Genomic DNA, 19,463 nt, shown 5'->3' with positions numbered 1-19,463 from the left:
TGTCAAAAATTGCTAGATTCATAGAAGTTGTGAAAATGGGTACGCGCGTTACATTGAGTGTGGAGAAAAAATTAAAATTATTGAAAGACTATGAAGAAAATAATATGAAATGTGGACAACTGAGTGCCAAGTATAGAGTAAACTCATTTTTTGAAAAAATAGAGTCGTTTGTTATAAGTTCCATAAAAAAGAAGCAAACTAAGATTACTGATTTTTTTTAAAAATAGTGAGCAATTCGATTTTTTTATTTAATCCCCCAAAGACTTAAAATGGATCTCATAATTTAATTTTTTCGTTACAATAAGCTTTCAAAGCATTTGAATTAAAAAAATAATAAGTTATTGTTTAAACAATTTATTTATTTTAAATAAATATATGAATTTGTTTTAATAAACTTAAATTTTATTTAGAAAAGTACATGTTTTGTGTATAGTCCATGACGTGTATTATATCACGATTCAGTTATAATCCAGTAATGGACTTAAAACGAAATTCGGATATAGTCCAAATTCGCTTATAGTCCACAAAAGTTGTTCAACTATAGTTGTGGACTATAAACGAAAACTACTGTACAAAGTTTTTCTCGTCCATAATTTGTTCTTTAAAAAAACTTGTTCCAATTTATTAAAAAAAATTTAACACAGAATAACAATAAAAATGAATAATATTCATCATATTTAAATTTGACAACCATAAAAATGAAACACATTCATTTGAATCAAGGGATTCCTTTTTCAAAATCAAAAGTGTTTTGATATTCTTCATGCATTGTGTGTGTCACACATACATTAATAAACTTTCAAAAAATTACTCATACTATGATAAAATATGTACGACATGATGTATAGTGTTATAAGTTATTAATAAGTATTTTATGCAATTGTTCTAAATAGTACAATATACATCATACCCATAATCCGGAATCAGCTTATATATTAAATCGGATGTAACGTATATATGGAGGCTGTAGGTAGATCTTGCCAGGATTTGAATTATGAATGAAACAATTTGCGATTAAGTTCAGCCGTGCCGAACATTTTAATAATCACCATCAAATTAGATGCCAATTGGTAATCAAATTCGGATTGTACGGGACCTTTATGTGGAGGATATGTAAAAACTCCATGTTTGTCTAGACCATATGTCGAGATTTGAAAATTGTATGTGACGAGATAATTTACCATCTGAGAACCCGAAGTACAAAATAAAAGTTTTTACTTAATACAAATCCCAAATGCAAACCACGGCCACATCACTTGTAAATATATTTGAAACCTACAACAGATCGGTCTTTGCCATTATATCGCAGCTAAATGCTGACCTATATATAATTCGAAATGCCAATATTAAGCTTATTCGATTTGAAAGCGTACCTAGGGCTTGAAATTATGTTTTCCATGTTTTTTTTCTCATAAAAATTCCATATTTGATTGGATAACAATTCAAAAATGTTCTGCTTTCAAACGAAATGACGAAATTCCAACAATATAAATGTCAACACAATGAATGAATTCATCAGCTGTTATTTTCCATTGTTTGCCCGTACAAAAATATTGCAAGGGCAAATAAATGTTTGCCCAAAAATAACGCAAATATTTGCTAGTCGGCGTTCACATTGTGGAAACTTTACGCAAAATTTTCTTTACTGTCAAATAATTGTGTTTGCCCAAAATCAGCTGTTTTTGTGTTTGCCATTAAAAATATTTTGTGGTCAGATTATGACAAAGAAATATTTGACACTTTTCGTCAAATATTTGTCCAGTGTGACCATACCTTAAAGAGAAACAAATTTCTAATGCCTTTTTTGGTGTTATATATAAACCAAATGGAAATTGTTAAATCAAATTTTGGTGTTATTTTTATACCCAGTAAAACGGCATTTACATTAGAAATTTTAGCAGGGTTAACCCACTTTATGAGGATTTGTTTGACAAATAGGCAATGGAATTGACAATTGAAATCCACTGGGTTAACTAAATCCGGTACAATGTAAACGTACTATAAGCATTAAAAAACTCAAATTTCTCATGGTGTTAAAACAACTCCCTGAAGTATTTAAATTTGTACCATATGGTTTAAAATATAAACTATTTTGGAATTAATTTTAAGTTTAATTCCAAAGAAGTTGAAATTGAACTCCAAAACTTTTTACTGTGTAGTAGAATAACAAACTTGACTGCTAGCATGGACACTAATCGTAGTACTACTGGATGGGGATCTGGACGGAATGCTAGTCATAGTATTGGATAACTCTTTAGTAAATAATAAATAAATGTGCTCAATGTGGCTTTAGAAAGGATAGAAGTACTGCATCTCCTTTGTTGGGATTGACTGATTCGATTCGGCTAATTGTGGTAACACCAAATGTTGTATTTTATTATCGCTTGACTTGGAAAAGGCTTTCGATAGAGTTGATCACCATAAGTTATTGCTAAAGTTGCACTCCCTGTATGGTTTTTCACTTAGTACGTGTTCACATATGGCATCTTATTTATTGGGCAGAAAGCAATTGGTATGTTCTGAGAATAGGTATAGCTCTGTCTTACCCGTTAGAAGTGGTGTTCCGCAAGGGTCTGTTTTAGGGCCACTTCTGTTTATCCTATTTCTTAATGATATGTTTCCAGAGTTACAGTTCTGGTGTGAACCATATGCATTCGCTGATGATGTCCAGTAGTTTTTTAAAGGAGATTCTCGATTTGGGTCAGTGTTTCAATCAAAGATTGATAGCGCTATGGGGGTTTTGCACACTTGGATGTCAAATAATTCGCTCAGTATTAACCCGTCCAAGACGAAATCTATTTTTTTTTGCAACATATGTTAATGACTTTGCTTTCGTTAGGTACAATAATACGAGTATTGAGTTTGTATCTGAGATTCTTTGCTTGGGCGTTATGCTTGATAATAAGCATTGTTTTGATAACCATATAAATATGGTTGTTTCCAAAATGCATGTTTCTCTTCGTGCTCTTTACGCGACTGATCTATCCTTGCTGTTTTTCTTAAGGAAGCGTTTGGCCCATGCATTAGTCTTACCTGTGTTCTTGTATTGTATTGAAGTATACTCGGCTTCTACTTTGAGTAATTTTCATTTAGTCCAAATTGCAGTTAACCGAATTATACGTTTTGTATATAGGTTAAATCCTCATGTTCATATTAGTGCCTATGTTATTGATTTTTTTGGATGCTCATTTAAGTCGTATGTGGATTCTCGCTTGCTTCTTTGTTTGTTCAAGATAGTTAAACAACAATGACCCTTGTTTTTAGTCGATAAATTGGTTTTCTGTTCTTCTACTAGGCGCAATCAACTTCAAATTCCGTTTGTTCACCATCTATTGGCTAACTCATTTATTGTTCGTGTGACACGGTTATATAACACTTTACCCAGTGAACTTTTTTTGATTGATCTCATATTTTACGTTTGTTAATTTATTTTTTTGACTTAAATTTGCATATTAGAATAAGTTTTTTTATTTGGACATGTTATGAAATGTCCCTTTGTTTGAGTAGTTAAATCATACTGTTTTGCATAATGTATTACATTTATTGGCCTAAAGGCTTCGTTATACATGTTAAGATTGAAATAAATAAATTAAACAAAACGACATATTCATTGTCAAAATAATAACGCATCTTTATTAACATGTTAAGCTTAAGCCTTAATTGCCGGTACCAATGCTGGTCTTCTTGGTGGTGCATCAACAAAATATGGCCTTCCAGGTGGTGGTAATATTGGCGATTTTGTGAACGGTCCTCTACGATTTATTATGGGTATGGGCGTGGCAATTCCATGATTGTTTCCTCTATCTTTGTTATGTAGATAATTTTTAGCTGACGTAATTTCAAAAACGGCAAACATCACCATAAAAACAGCAACGATTAAAATGATTTTCATTTTTAATTTTTGGGATTTTCAGTTCAAGTAAAGCAACAAATAAAATGTCAATAACGAATTGTGATTGTTAACGATTCGTTATAATCTTTTATATTGATCGGATTAGTGTTTTATCGATTTACAATGTTGTGGTTAAACTATAAAATAGTGCTGTGGTTTTATATTGAAAATAAATAAAAATATGGGGATTTTCCATAGAATTATTTATATAAAAAACTAGCTGACCCGGCAAACGTTGTTTTGCCTTATCAATATTGCATCAATATAAGGTTGATAAAAAACATTTGCCACTAAGTTTATGTCAATAAAAGGTATTAACTGGTACCCCAATGCAGGCCCAATCACATAACAGTTCATAATTTGGTAGAACTTATTTCACCAAATGTTTTTTTTTCAATAGAAGATCATGTTTTGTTATTGCTCCAACGTTTTTACATTATCTTATTTGCCCCTTCTTGAAGGATCCTTAATTACAATATCATTTTGTTCATGTCCAACTGTCCTGTTGATTTTTATATTGAAATCAGTATATAACTTGAAAAATTTTAGATTTGGCTCATAAATTTAGTGGTTTCCGCTCAGTTATAGGTATATTTCATTTTTAAACAAATTGTTTATTAGTTTTCAGATTGCCATTATAGATCGTGAAACAACGTTTGCCGGGTCGTGAAATGTTTTAATAGAATTTGTTATATCCTCCCATTTTTTAACAACTTGATTTTAATTTAACATTTGAATAATTTGTTGTTTAAGGTTACATAATAGTACGTTTACATTTAACCGGATTTCGTTAACCCAGTGGGTTTCGATTGTCAATTCCATTGTCTATCTGTCAAATAAATCCTCATAAAGTAGGTTAACCCTGCAAAAAGTTCTAATGTAAATGCCGTTTAAGTCCACATCCAAACTTCAAGTTGTCGGCCAAAAAAGAAACATTGTCGAAAAAACACTCTTTTTTACAAATATGAAAATGAGATTTCATATCCAACAGCTTGGGCACTAAAGAAAATAATTACAAATAGTCAAAGGAAAACGTGAGCAAAATCAGTACAGTCAATATACCATGCAAACATTATTCACATATTAAAAAAAAATACATTTGAGGAACCATAAAGTCACATATAAGTTAGACACAAACAGCATATAATGCGGAATTGCCTCCATGTAGGATTCGAATTTAAATGTTCAATAATACCTTCGTATTTTGTTGACGTATTTGTAATCGTATATAGCGAATTACTAACATCATTGAACTGTATTGAATATGTTGATAGACGTTTTCGATTTTACTAAAACATAAAAAACATATGTCTATGTATTGGCAATTTTCTCAAAAACATTCATGGTGTTGTTTCCTATTAAGGACACGATCAAGTTTCAGTCAGTGGCCCAGATATCACATGGGATATGCGATGTATTTATAAATTAAAAACAATTTGTTCCATTATTGTACTTAGCTGGCTTGTTACAGAACGGTTGTTCCATAAGCCGAGCTTAAAAAAATGTCCCAGCGCGTCGGTCTTGTGCGCAAGTCCACCAATTTGGAAGACCACGTTCCAAGATGTTGTTTTCTACTTGGTCTTTCCATCTAATTCGTGGCCTTCCCTTCTACAGGAACCATCAGTGGGCTCATTTTTATATGCCTTTTGAGCTGGGGCATCTTCATTCATCCGCACAACATGGCCTAGCCACCGTAGTCGCTGCTGCTCAATACGACTGACTATGTCGTGGTTCATTCGACGCCGATATTCACCGTCGACGCAGATCGGCCAGTAGATCTTTCGGAGAATTGTTCTCTCAGACATCCCAAGAGCTGCCTCATCTGCTTGCGCAAGTACCCATGCTTCTGATCCATATAATAGCACGGGTAGTATCAGCGCCTTGTAAAGTGTGAGTTTGGTCTGGCGGGAGGTGGCCTTGTTTCTAAACTGCTTACTTAGACCATAGTAGCATCTGTTGGCCATCACAATCCTTCTCCGAATTTCAAAACTGATGTCATTGGTTTTATTTATGGCGGTACCAAGGTATATAAAGTCTTTAACTACCTCGAAGCTGTAGTTCTCAAGTTCCACAGTTGGTCCGAGTCTACTGGACGTCTTGCGCGTTGATACCATCAGCTTGGTCTTCTCGCCGTTTACTGCCAGACTCACTTTGGCAGACTCCTTTTCAATTCGTTCAAAGGTGGCTGTTGCCGCTCGCAATCGATGTCATCGGCGTAGGCGAGTAACTTGTGTTGTTTGGTGTACAGAGTGCCATTTCTGTTCACCTTTGCGTCTCGTATGACCCTTTCCAGTAGAATGTTAAAAAGATCACACGACAAACTGTCACCTTGTCTGAATCCTCGTTCGGTATTGAAGGGCTCCGATACGTCCTTTCCTACTTCAACTGCTGACCTTGTGCCACTTAAAGTTATCCTGCATAGCCGTATTAATTTTGCAGGAATGCCGAACGCAGACATGGCTTTAAACACCGCTGAACGGATAGGACTGTCGAATGCGGCTTCATAGCCGACAAATAGGTGGTATGTGTCGATGTGTTTTTCGTGGGTCTTTTCCAGGATTTGGCGCAGAGTGAAAATCTGGTCAATGGTGGATTGGCCAGGTCTGAAGCCGCATTGATATGGTCCGATGATGTCATTGACCATTGGCTTCACGTGTTCACATCACACTGGATAGCACTTTATATGCGATGGGAAGGAGACTTATTCCTCTATAGTTGGTACATATCGTCTTGTCTCCTTTTTTGTGCACGGGACACATGATGCTGAGGTTCCAATCATTGGGCATGCATTCAACTAGCCAAATTGTGCTAATCAGCTGATGCATGCTCCTGACCAGCATCTGGCCACCACATAACATAACTTATATTTTCAAACTAAATAAATCTTGAATTTATGGAAAACGTGAGTAAATAATGAAAGCGATTAATCTTACTCTCTCTTTTCGATTTCTTATAGTACGTTTACATTTAACCGGATTTCGTTAACATAGTGGGTTTCAATTGTCAATTCCTTTGCATATATGTCAAATAAATCCTCATAAAGTAGATTAACCCGGTAAAAAGTTCTAATGTATATACTGTTTTACTATTAAATTTAACTCTAATGAAAATATAAATTTATTTTCATATACAACAGTTTTCCAAGGCAATGACAATCCAAATAATTGTAGAAAATTAACGTATTTTGAGAATTTTCCATAATTGGCAATTACTTAAAGATATACGCTGCAATTTTTATCTCAAAATATGTACAAAAAGAACTACGAAGAGATGAAACCATAAAGGTTCGATATAAAATATGTGGAAATGCTAATATATTTCCAAATATATTTTGCAACATTTTCGAGGATTTTTCTCAAAATGTTGTTTCATTAAAACCTTTCCACTTCAATTACAGACTACTAACAGAAAGGTTAAGTCAAATCGGTCCAGCCGTTTCTTTAAAATATTTTTTGCAAGATATTCACGTATTTTTCTCAAAATGTTCATTCAAAAAACCTTCGCACCGTAATTACCGACAACTGAAAGATATTCCGATAAAATATTCTGTGTAAAAACTTGTTAACCTTACGTTGCAATATCCTCAGGGCCAAGCGCTTTGAGCGTAAACAACGCAATTTCTGATCTGTATTTTGATCTGTTTTTGATGCAATGCAGAAGCCTAAATATTTAATTTTGGAGACCTGTATATTCGGGGTGTTGTTGCAGGATAAATGAAGTTGACATGCTCTTCTTTTTTGGTTAGGTTGAAGTTCATTTTCAGGTTTCTGCGGCTTGCCGTAAGTTTTTCGATATTCAACAGCTGAATCATGATGAAAAAACCATCCGCAAATTGAAAAACATTAAGTTCCATTGTATATAAATTAAAAGATGACCGCTGTTTATGGTGGCCGGTGGCGGTTATCAAACGTTTCAATATCCTCAGGGCCAAGCACTTTGAGTGAAAAACAACGTAATTACTGATCTTTATCAGAGTTTTTTGATGCAATGTAGAAGCCTAAATATTTTATTTTGGAGACCTGAGGTATCGGGGTGTCGTTGCAGGATATATCATGTTGACATTCTTTTCTATTTTTGTTAGGCGGATTTTTTAAGGTTTTTTGCATCTGGCCGTAAGTTATTCGATCGTCAACTGCTGAATCACGATGAAAAAATCATCCGCGAATTGAAAAAAAAATTATGCTCCATTGTATATAAATTTAAAGAAGGCCGCTGCTTATGGTGATCCTGCCAAAGGTGGGTTTCAGCTCGATCCATTCTTAGTCTTTTCTTTACCTTGCCTTATAAGCAACCTTTAACAAGATGTTAACAAGGTGCACATAGATGTCGAGTGTCCAGGTCTGAAAGCGTACGATCGTACAGTAGTAGTTTATTAGTATCTATATTAGTATCTGGTGTGAACTACTGATAAACATACCACTGACATCAATGTCATTTGTGAGTTGCAATTGATCCTGTCGATTATCCTGATAGGAAAGAAGGATACAAATCAAATGTTTAGATTCAGTGACCTACAATCTAGAGACGCTGAAGGTTTCGTCCCAAAATTCGAAGAAAATTATTACAGCACTATTCGGGTTAATAATTGCTTCTAAGCGTCAGGAGTAGGTCTGTAATAAAGAATGACTGCTGGATCCTTGCGGCGCGTCAGGAGTAGGTCTGTAATAAAGAATGACTGCTGGATCCTTGCGGTGCGTAGGAATTGTAAAGGGCGGCGCGTAGGGATTTTCCAGGGCTTCGGAATTTCTCCCTTCTCTAAACGCCGAAAAGCTTATTTGGGCTTCAATATATGAGTTTGAAGAAATTTGTATAAAATTTAACCCAGCCCCTTAGCAGAATTTAGACTTCTGTATTTTACAAATTTTGTAAATTCATTAAAATTGAACGTGTGAAGTTGAGTATTATATTGCATTTGGTTCGATGCACTGAATTCACTCTTGACATTAATTCGTAATTCGTATGTTCTCTGCTTTATAAACTGAAGTTTTTGTTGTTCATCCCAGGAGTTGTTAGAAGGTTTTTCTATTTATATTTGCTATTTTTTGTGGTTTCACATAGATGTTTACCAGAAGTAACTGAAGACAGCTTATTAATAAGATCATTAAAACTTTTATGATTTCTCTGTGCTATCGTTTTTCTATATTTCATTATAGTGGCGTTTCTGTATATAAAAATTATTGATGCCTCTTCAACCATGCCTTTGGTATATACTTGTTGTTAGAAGAAAAAATAATCTCCGTAGTGTTTCTTCCACGTAATTTCATGTTTTCATTTTAAAAATGTCTTTCATAACGGCTTAATAACAAATCTTGAATGTATGGTTGGTTTTATTACCATAGTTTCAATCCATGACGATAGAGCGATGATTACTGTTCGTAAGTTTGCATCTGGACACCTTCCACTCTGCTAAACTTACCTGCTTTTTAGCGAATGGTCTAAGACCGAGGAGTAATTTTGTCCAACTTGAAATGTCGTCGTTGATACACCAGAAGCCATGCTTTGTGGAAGACTCCCAAAGAGCTAAACAAACCTACTTGTTTCCGAATCCCGTCGTTGATACACCAGAAGCCATGCTTTGTGGAAGACTCCCAAAGAAAGCGACCTTGGTGATCGTTATCTGTATCACGAATGTGCGTTTAAATCTCCAGCTATAATTGTTGGGATTAAGTAGTTTTCAAGTGGACTAAAAATGATGTACTAGGGATAAGTAAATCGACTTTCGACTAATCGATTAATCGACTTTTTGTACTGAAAAGTCTAAAAGTCGAAGTCGACTTTTGATCTATGAAAAACTCGTAAAGTCTATTTTTCAAGATCGACTTTCGATTTTCTTCATAAATGCTTGGTTTTTTTATCACAAAGCTCAAATTGCTCAAAACTTGCACTTTTACTTTTTCTGTTCACAATAATTCATATAAAAAATCAAATTTTTAGTCGATTTTGCACAAGTCAGTAAAAGTCGAAAATCGATTTTGAACAGTTTCGACAAAATCGAAAAGTCGACTTTTTAGTCAAAGGCAAAAATCGAAAAGTCTAAAAATCGACTTTTTGATCAGAGGCAAAAATCGAAAAGTCTAAAAGTCGACTTTTGCGCTCGACTACGTATCCCTATGATGTACGTTGTCTGTATTGGGAGGAATATAAATCATGATGAAGTTAACATTTTGCTCCAGATTAAATGTGCAAATTTCGATTACATCCATATGGATGTTAAAAGTTTGAATGTAGTGAATACATACGCCCCGTAACCATCTGGTATATTTGTAGAAAAAAAGTTATAGTTGGATATATTGATTGTTGTGTTGTCTTTCAACCAGTATTCGTAAAGGAGTGCTAAATCAATAGAGTGATTTTTCATATACAATTCTAGTAACGATTTGTCATTGTTTTTACATACGCTTTGAATATTGAATTAAAGTATTTTCATATTTATTTATTTTATTATGCGTCGGTGTTGATTTATCTAAAGTTTTTCTAATGATCGAGTTGTAGATGTGATATTAATATTAAATGGAATATGTATAATCATACTTTTTTAAGGCTGATTCGAAACGGGTTGGTCGTGATTTTCAGCCATTACAAGAGCCATTCCACTGGTTGTCACGTAGATTTCTCCACCACCAAAATTTTTTTATGAATTTCTTTAGGTTTCGTCTTCGCAAATTCTGTTGTGATTGATTTTGGTCATTTGGGGAATTTTCACCCAGATCGTTGTCAAGAATTGAAAAAATATTTCTGAGAATGTGTGGATATTTTGTTTTTGTTTCTCTAACTGTGAGGTTTTTTAATGTCATATACACCTAAGACCAATCTACCGTGTAAAAGCAGACTTAGGTGTACTCCATATACCATAAATGGGCCAGTGTGGTCGTTTTCGTATCTTTATGTGATACAAGGCGGATCTGCAGCGTCTGCGGCCATGTTTTTCGCAGTGTTAACAAGAGTCGTGTCATATGGCAATATTTGGGTTCTTTTTGTTATGGCAACATTAAAAATGTATAAAGCGAAAGAAAAAGTAAAAAGAAGATGAATATTTGGCACACGTGTGTTTGTGTATGAAGTTACGTTTACCCAGATAGATGAAAAAATAACAATCAATATAGCTGATAGCAGGAGAAATATTATATGGTTTTATAAAGAAACCCTGATCCTGGTGATGAAAATGCTGGTAAATCGAATAGTTCGACATTGGTGAAATTTAAAAAAAAATGCATTTATGAAAACAAAGCATTCAAATCGCAGTATTTACTTTAGGATGGGAGAAAAAAGCCCAAATTAAAGGATGATTGGATGGAACATTCAAATTTAAAAACAAGGCGCACAAAAAAATCAACCATATTTTCTGGGCTGACTTTTTAGCTCATTCGCACAAAAAAAACATCAAATTGCGACCAGTTCTCAGTATAATAGAACTGGTCGCAGCTTGATAACACAAACGAATATCGTTTCCTTCCGTGTAAAAGCAGACTTAGGTGTACCGTGTAAAAACAGACTTAGGTGTACTCCATATACCATAAATGGGCCAGTGTGGTCGTTTTCGTATCTTTATGTGATACAAGGCGGATCTGCAGCATTTGCGGCCATGTTATTCGCAGTGTTAACAAGAGTCGTGTCTATATTTTGTCTTGTCTTACTGGATTCATATTAGCAAGATTACTATTGTTCGAAATCTCATCAATAGAGTTAGGGGAACATTTATTTGTAGAGGAACTCTCCTCATCAGTTTTGAACAATTTATTTTCTCTGATGTTGGATCCAGGGCTGCCAGATTAGATGCTTTATCGTCACTTTGAAGATTTTTTGGTCAAAAATTTAAAAATGACGATTTTTGCCCAAAAAATACGATTTTTGGTCATTTTACAAATATGGCAATATTTAGGTTCTTTTTGTTATGGCAACATTAAAAATGTATAAAGCGAAAGAAAAAGGAAAAAGAAGATGAATATTTGGCACATGTGTGTTTGTGTATGAGGATACGTTTACCCAGATAGATAAAAAAATAACAATCAGCTGTGCCGTTCTCTGGGTAGACAGCAACAAAACAAATAATAGTTAACGGTTGTTGTTTTTTTACACGGGTAAATGGAAGAAATTGGTGAACGAAAAAGTTGTTACATATATTAAGTTTTAATTTACACAAAGTTATTACAAGTTCGTAATATTTGTTGGTTTTAAAATAATTATGGACAAATTTTTAAACAAAGGCGGTGGCTATAGCTGATAGCAGGAGAAATATTAAATCAACCATATTTTCTGGGATTCTGTAAAAGTGACCTTAAAGTTTCATCCGGCATAGCTGACCTTTTAGCTCATTTGCACAAAAAAAACATCAAGCTGCGACCAGTTCTTAGTATAATAGAACTGGTCGCAGCTTGATAACACAAACGAATATCGTTTCCTTGTGGTTGTTGTGTTTTCGATAACATATAACGCGACGGATGGCTCAACGCGAGCATTTTGCTTAGCCCTTAAATCAGAAAAAAATAGATGAAGGCAGAAGGCTAGTTGCTGACCACATGACTCCGATACCGCTAAAAATACGACACTTGGACGGACCAAAGCTACTTCGATTATAAAAACTAACTGGTAGGAAACAACATACGATTGTTTGTGAGCTTTTAAAAAACAACACATTTTCTTTGTGCGTGGACGAGTCCTTTCAATTATTGGATCTTTCAATTATTGGATATTATTAATATAAACAATTAATAATATAAACAAAATGTTTTAAAACTGTAATAAGTAATTTTGTAAAACATGAATTTTTAAAGACTGATTGATTTTAATAATAGAAGCAATTTCTTAGATAATAATCAAATATATTTAGGCATACATGCAAAGGAATTGTTAACAAAAACAAAACTTAATTCAAGTGAAACGAACAAAATATATAATAACTGTATAAATTTGTATATTGAACTTTGTACACAATTTTTAAAAAGATTCAATTTTGAAAGCATTTTTAAAAGTTTATCTATGATTTACGATAAGTCCCACCTATATTAGAAATGAAAAGAATAATTAATTTTAATTAAAGAATAATTAATATCCTTAAAGAATTTCCACATTTTTGGTCTGTTCCCCTACTGCAAGAATCTACAAATGTTTACTATTGTCTTCGGTATCATAAAGGAAAAAATGTTATCGCAGTAAAAAGTTGTACATTCTTGCAGGTTAAGGAACAGGCCTTTTGTGAACGAAGATGAAAAGCAAAAAGGTTGTTTGATTTTGATAACATTTGTGAAAATGATGAAACGGATTTATTTCGTTTTTGGAATGCAATATTTGATTTGAAACGTGGTGATGGTTCATATGTTTTTCCTATAATAACTAAATATGTACGGAAGATAATGGTATTACCCCATTCCTCAGCCAATGTTTAGCGCGTTTTCAGCCAAGTAAATCTTAATATGTACAACGAAAATTCCAAATTCCCTCAATAAAGATTCAATGGAGGGTATTATTTGAAAGTTAACAAAGCAAATGGTTAAGATACATTAATTAAAACCGACATGTTGAAATGAATGATTTTATTAAAGTCCAAATGACTATTCAAATATTTATTTATAAAATAGATGAATTTCTTGATTAGCTTTAAGTACAAAGGTGTTCAATAAATTGAATAACTCATTTATGTTCCTTTTAATAAAAAAATATATTTAAACATATCTAAATGGGCGTATTTAAATTTTTACGATTTTATAAAATTTTTAGTTTTCATTTCATGTTCGAAAAAACAGAAATGTTCTAGAATTTGAAAGAGTTTCAATAAATAACGGTAAAAATGCATTCTTGTTGTGTTTGACATTTTTCCACTCGGTGTCGATACGATGTTTTCATTTCGGCTGACAACACGGGAATATTTGTATTCGATGAGAAACTATAATTTCGTCCAGTTCGGTAGATAAAGCACGTGGCAAGTTAAGCGAAAGCTTAACACAGAGCCATTTTGTAATTTTTTAATCCCGTAGGCGTAATTAACTCCTTAAAATGCGTCCTTTTTGCGAGCCGCCCGAAGACGAACTGAAGGTAATGATTTTAAAACCTTTTTTATCTCTTTAAAAACTGGAGGCAGTTCCTCCTCCCGCTAGTCCACTTTCTATTAGAATAGAAGGTATAAGACCATAAACCATATGTACGAGATAAACGAGATTTTCTTATATTACGTTTACATTTAACCGGATTTCGTTAACCCAGTGGGTTTCAATTGTCAATTCCTTTGCATATATGTCAAATAAATCCTCATAAAGTAGGTTAACCCGGTAAAAAGTTCTAATGTAAATGTCGTTTTATCAGCCTTATTCTGGATGTCAATTCCACGTGAATTTACTCACTCTTCCCCTTCGACTTATTCTGAACAACATTTTCCTGTGCATTTTCTCGCATTCTCGCTTTCGCCTTATTCTGAATGAAGTTCGAAAGCGAAAAAATCCGCTTTGGGGAAAAATTGGGTATTCTGGATTACAGGGAGTAGGAGAATGAGATGACATTTTGTGCGAAATTTTTCGCTAATAAATTCAAAGGGAGCTGACTACAAAAACATAAGTAATAAATATTTTTATGAAAAATATTTACACAATACTTATTATATGACGTTAGAATATTATAAATGATAGTAAGCAAATTTTTAACTGGAAAACAACAAATAAAATGACATTGGAAATCCTATGCATGCTGAACCAAATATTGCCAAGGAATGTATAACGGTAATAAGAAAAAAAAGATGAAAAAAAATTGAAAAATTATGGAAAAACTAAATTTGTCTGATGAGCCGCTTAACAGTGAAAAACTTAAATAAAAATTATGAAAGAACAAAAATAAAGCTATAAAATATATGTATATATATATAAAGGCACACAATTATGTAGTGAAATAATAAACTGTGAATTAATTAATTCAATCGCAGATTTCTTCCTATTATTCGTTGTGTTTTTGCCATCATAAAAAATGTTCTTTTAATTGTAATCCATTGTAGTTGTTGCACCAAATTGCATCACAACAATGAACAGCTGTTTCACATGCCATATTGTAGGTTACCATATTTTCAAACTTCAATTTATTTTCTTTTAATTACAAAGCATTTATACAGCGGATTCTTGATATTTCACATTTGTATTGCTATAAAGATTAAATAACAATAAAAAGTAACAATTTTTAATCATAAAATCAATAAATAAAATATTGAAAAATATTACACAATTAGATTACAATGGGGCAACATACATTGCAACTTAAATTACAATATGGCAATACACATTACAACTTCAATTATAATATGGCAACACGAATCTTTTTTTCAACCACCATTTTCGAAAACTCGAATCCGCATCTCGCATTTTTGCATCTCCCTATTCATTCAGGATAAGGCGAGAGTGTGAAAGCGAAAATTTTTTACATGCGAGATATCTCCCTAGCAAATATCCAGATTAACAGCCTGTTTTTGTAAATGTAAAATGTCCATTCGTTCGTCAAAAAAACGAACGATTACTCATTTTGGTTTTCGCAAACAAATTACCGGTTGTAGTGAGTGAGAAATAGGAAAGAGCTTTTGGTATTCGTATTTTTTTGGTTTTTGTTATACAAAACGGTGCGTTATTTACGAACAAAAATGTCAAAAACAAACGAAGAGAAAATACCATTCGTTTAAAAAATAATAATAAAGAAAACTATTTGTTCATTACAATTTGTGTGTTGTTAGTGAAAAGAACGTAACAAATATTGAAAATTCTGATGAAATATATAAGAAGAAATGGTTTGTAAAAAATTATATATCCCTATGAAATGTAAAAAATTATATTGAATTGTTTGAACCCCTAGCAACAAAAGGACAACGATTGCCCAATTCCAAAAATTGGTTGATTTCATGGAACTTTACCCACAATTAGCAACTGGCCGTCCTGTTTTCGGATCCAATAAATTTGAAGTGGATAACAAGTGGAATAATGTTGCTGTATCATTAAATGCCATAGGTATTCTCCTTTGGGGAATATTTTGCTTTTCTTTATAATTAAAATTAATTGCAATCGTACCAAACATTTTGAATTTTGGAAAATTTGCAACAAGATACCAAAAGAAACACTTTGGCACTAATGGTTAAAAACGAATGAAAAAGCTCAATCGTTTCTAGACGAAAGCTTTTACAATTATTACAAAAACCAAATTTTCGACGTATACGTTTTAATACGAACGATACGTCGAAAATTTGGTTATTGTAATAATTGTAAAAGCTTTCGTCTAGAAACGATTGAGCTTTTTCATTCGTTTTTAACCATTAGTGCCAAAGTGTTTCTTTTGGTATCTTGTTGCAAATTTTCCAATAGAATTATTGTAAAATGAGGGTAACTCTGTTTATTGTTTACAAACAGTTTTTTTTTACATAAAAAGTGTATCGTATCGTTCGTATTAAAACGTATACGTCGAAAATTTGGTTTTTGTAATAATTGTAAAAGCTTTCGTCTAGAAACGATTGAGCTTTTTCATTCGTTTTAACCATTAGTGCCAAAGTGTTTCTTTTGGTATCTTGTTGCAAATTTTCCAATAGAATTATTGCAAAATGAGGGTAACTCTGTTTATTGTTTACAAACAGTTTTTTTTTACATAAAAAGTGTCAAAATAGAAAATTCAAAATGTTTGGTACGATTGCAATTAATTTTAATTATAAAGAAAAGCAAAATATTCCCCAAAGGAGAATACCTATGGCATTTAATGATACAGCTACATTATTCCACTTGTTATCCACTTCAAATTTATTGGATCCGAAAACAGGACGGCCAGTTGCTAATTGTGGGTAAAGTTCCATGAGATCAACCAATTTTTGGAATTGGGCAATCGTTGTCCTTTTGTTGCTAGGGGTTCAAACAATTCAATATAATTTTTTACATTTCATAGGGATATATAATTTTTTACAAATCATTTCTTATATATTTCATCAGTATTTTCCATATTTGTTGCGTTCTTTTCACTAACAACACACAAATTGTAATGAACAAATTGTTTTCTTTATTATTTTTTTTAAACGAATGGTATTTTTTCTTCGTTTGTTTTTGACATTTTTGTTCGTAAATAACGCACCGTTTTGTATAACAAAAACCAAAAAAAATACGAATACCAAAAGCTCTTTCCTATTTCTCACTCACTACAACCGGTAATTTGTTTGCGAAAACCAAAATGAGTAATCGTTCGTTTTTTCGACGAACGAATGGATATTTTACATTTACAAAAACAGGCTGTAAGGCTGTATATTTTTCGTTTAGTTCGATAATAAAACACGTGGCAAGTTAAGCGAAAGCTTAACACAGCGCCATTTTGTACTTTTTTATGTACAAATCACGAGGGCGTGATTACCTCTATAGATGCGTCTTTATTGTGAGCCGTCCGAAGACGAACTAAATTTAAAACCTTATATCATGGTATAATAATAGAAGGTAACAGCAAGTGTTGTTGTACAACAAACGATACAAAAACCACATGGAAATTTGTTTTTGTAAGTTATACTAGTGTCAACGTCATTTGACAGAAAAATGTAAACAAACAAATTATATTTATTTGAAAATGAAATATTTTCGAATCCTCAAAATAAAATTTGAAAAACATGAATAAAAATCTATCAAATTTATATTTCTATCGCTTCCACATCTTTTCTATAATTGAACTATTGCCACTTATATGTATAACACATATGAAAATGCAGGGAATTGCGAGTTATTCAACGAAGAAAGATTTGCTTCCTCAAACTTTCCCAGCAGGCAGATTGAGTAAATTGAATACGGGAGCATATTTAATAAAGGGCAATTTCAAGTTGTATGCGTTCCCAATTTTCCTATTGGGTAATTTTTAAAAACATTATTTGTCAAATTCATATTGAAAATTCCGTTGTCCGATATCTATAATTAACATATCGATAACACATCCCCATCAATTGCATGTCATCATTTCACAGTAAACACTCCAAGTGGAAGAAGAAGAAGCTGTTGTTTACATTCTTTTTTCCATACAAAACGTACTAAACGTCTTTAATTTTATTCTCCCTTCCAAAGCAGAATGGCATCCACACTGGAACAGTACATCAATCACACAGTGTCCATAATAACGGCAGATGGTCGTAACTTTATTGGTACATTGAAGGGATTTGATCAAACCATCAACATCATACTGGACGAATCACATGAGCGGGTCTTCTCAACAACATCCGGCATAGAACAAATCGTCTTGGGTTTGCACATCATACGAGGTGACAACATTGCCGTAATTGGACAGATAGATGAAACAATTGATTCACGCTTGGATTTTGCCAATATTCGAGGAGAACCATTGGGTCCAGTTGTCCATTGATATGTTAATAGAAACATACCTATTATGATTCTTTGCCTACTAGTCTAGTTGATAAACATGAAATAAAATAATACACATTACGTTTAAGTAAAACAATGGTGGCTTTTTATTTTTCTCCTCCTCACCCTCTTCCCTCACTCATTACAATCAAAAGAAACTTCATGACACTCTAGGTTTTCCAAATTTACCACAGCTATACTTTGGGTCTTGGCAAATCTCGGTACACAAACCAAACGTGTTTTCTGACCCTGTGTACCCTCGTAGAGTTGTGTGGAGAACTCATCACAATTGCCAACAAAATAGACATGGGGACATTCTTTAATTACGAAAGGATCACAATCTAAATAGGGATAACATGCCAATGTGTCGGGTGCTGTGGGTGCCAAATGGCCCCATTTCAGTGTACAACGCAGCGCATCCAATGGTTTTTCCAGACCAGTATTCCTTAACATATCATTTACGTTTTGTCCAGCCGTACCCATAACCAAGGCATCATCCACGGAGCAGACGTAGGGGTTTGGAACACTTTGGAAATTCTCATGTTTGGCGGCTCGGGGAAACATGCAGCTGTGAAATGGTTGTTGAGGCATCATAAAATTTGCCGGGTCATATTGACCGGGCATAACATCAATATTTAAGGAGCTAGACCAGGCAGCAAACCATTCATCCAACGCCTGCATGGCATCGACAACATCTTTGGATTCATTAGGGCGAGCTTGTAATGAGGGCAGGCGTTTCTCTTCAGAACTTTTCACCGAATTGCCAGCAATTATAACACGCATCTTTTTCGATTCTCCTGCCTTGAGGATACTACCCCTCAACCAATATTGAAATAGATTGAGGGAATCAACGAAATTGTGTGAATTAACTTGATCCAAACCGGATAATAAAATTAGCAATCGATCTTCTCCCTTCTTTGGCAGGGGTCTCTGTATACCACCTTCATAGAAGAGAATTTCCTGAACATCAAAGCGTCCATCTTCTTCAATTAAACCCATTACAGCACACACAATGCCCGTGGCCATTTCTTCGCTACGTACCTTGCCATGCAGACGCACCCGTTGCAGTTCATCTTCCAATATCACCTTATCCTCAGGATCGGAATAATGTTGCCTGGCCGGTTGTGGTGCCAATTGATTCTCCTCGGATATCTCCTTGAGGATGCTCGGTTTGTGTTCTTGATGTTTGTAAATTGTACCAATTAGAATGCATTCCTCCTCATTCTCTTCACGTAAATCGC

At 33.6% G+C, this 19,463-nt stretch overlaps 2 protein-coding genes across 2 annotated transcripts; one reads left to right on the top strand and one right to left on the bottom strand.

Moving 5' to 3' along the window:
- The first annotated feature begins 17,919 nt into the window (after positions 1–17,919).
- On the top strand, positions 17,920–18,224 carry LOC133334212 (U6 snRNA-associated Sm-like protein LSm8). Its single transcript, XM_061542506.1, has one exon. The coding sequence runs from the start codon at positions 17,933–17,935 to the stop codon at positions 18,221–18,223; it is 291 nt and encodes a 96-aa protein (XP_061398490.1). The 5' UTR covers positions 17,920–17,932; the 3' UTR covers position 18,224.
- Positions 18,225–18,357: 133 nt separating this feature from the next.
- LOC133334211 (DNA polymerase delta subunit 2-like) lies at positions 18,358–19,458 on the bottom strand (the record flags this gene model as incomplete). Its single annotated transcript, XM_061542505.1, has 1 exon — positions 18,358–19,458. A coding segment is annotated over one exon (1,101 nt), but the record flags the coding sequence as incomplete, so codon positions are not given.
- Positions 19,459–19,463: the final 5 nt, after the last annotated feature.

This window comes from Musca vetustissima, unplaced genomic scaffold (assembly GCF_032173495.1).
Source record: "Musca vetustissima isolate MV318-11 ecotype Yass unplaced genomic scaffold, APGP_CSIRO_Mvet_v1 utg48328, whole genome shotgun sequence".
Lineage (NCBI taxonomy): Eukaryota > Metazoa > Arthropoda > Insecta > Diptera > Muscidae > Musca > Musca vetustissima.
The sequence above is the reverse complement of the archived record's forward strand: the minus strand, read 5'-3'. Positions and strand labels throughout refer to the sequence as shown.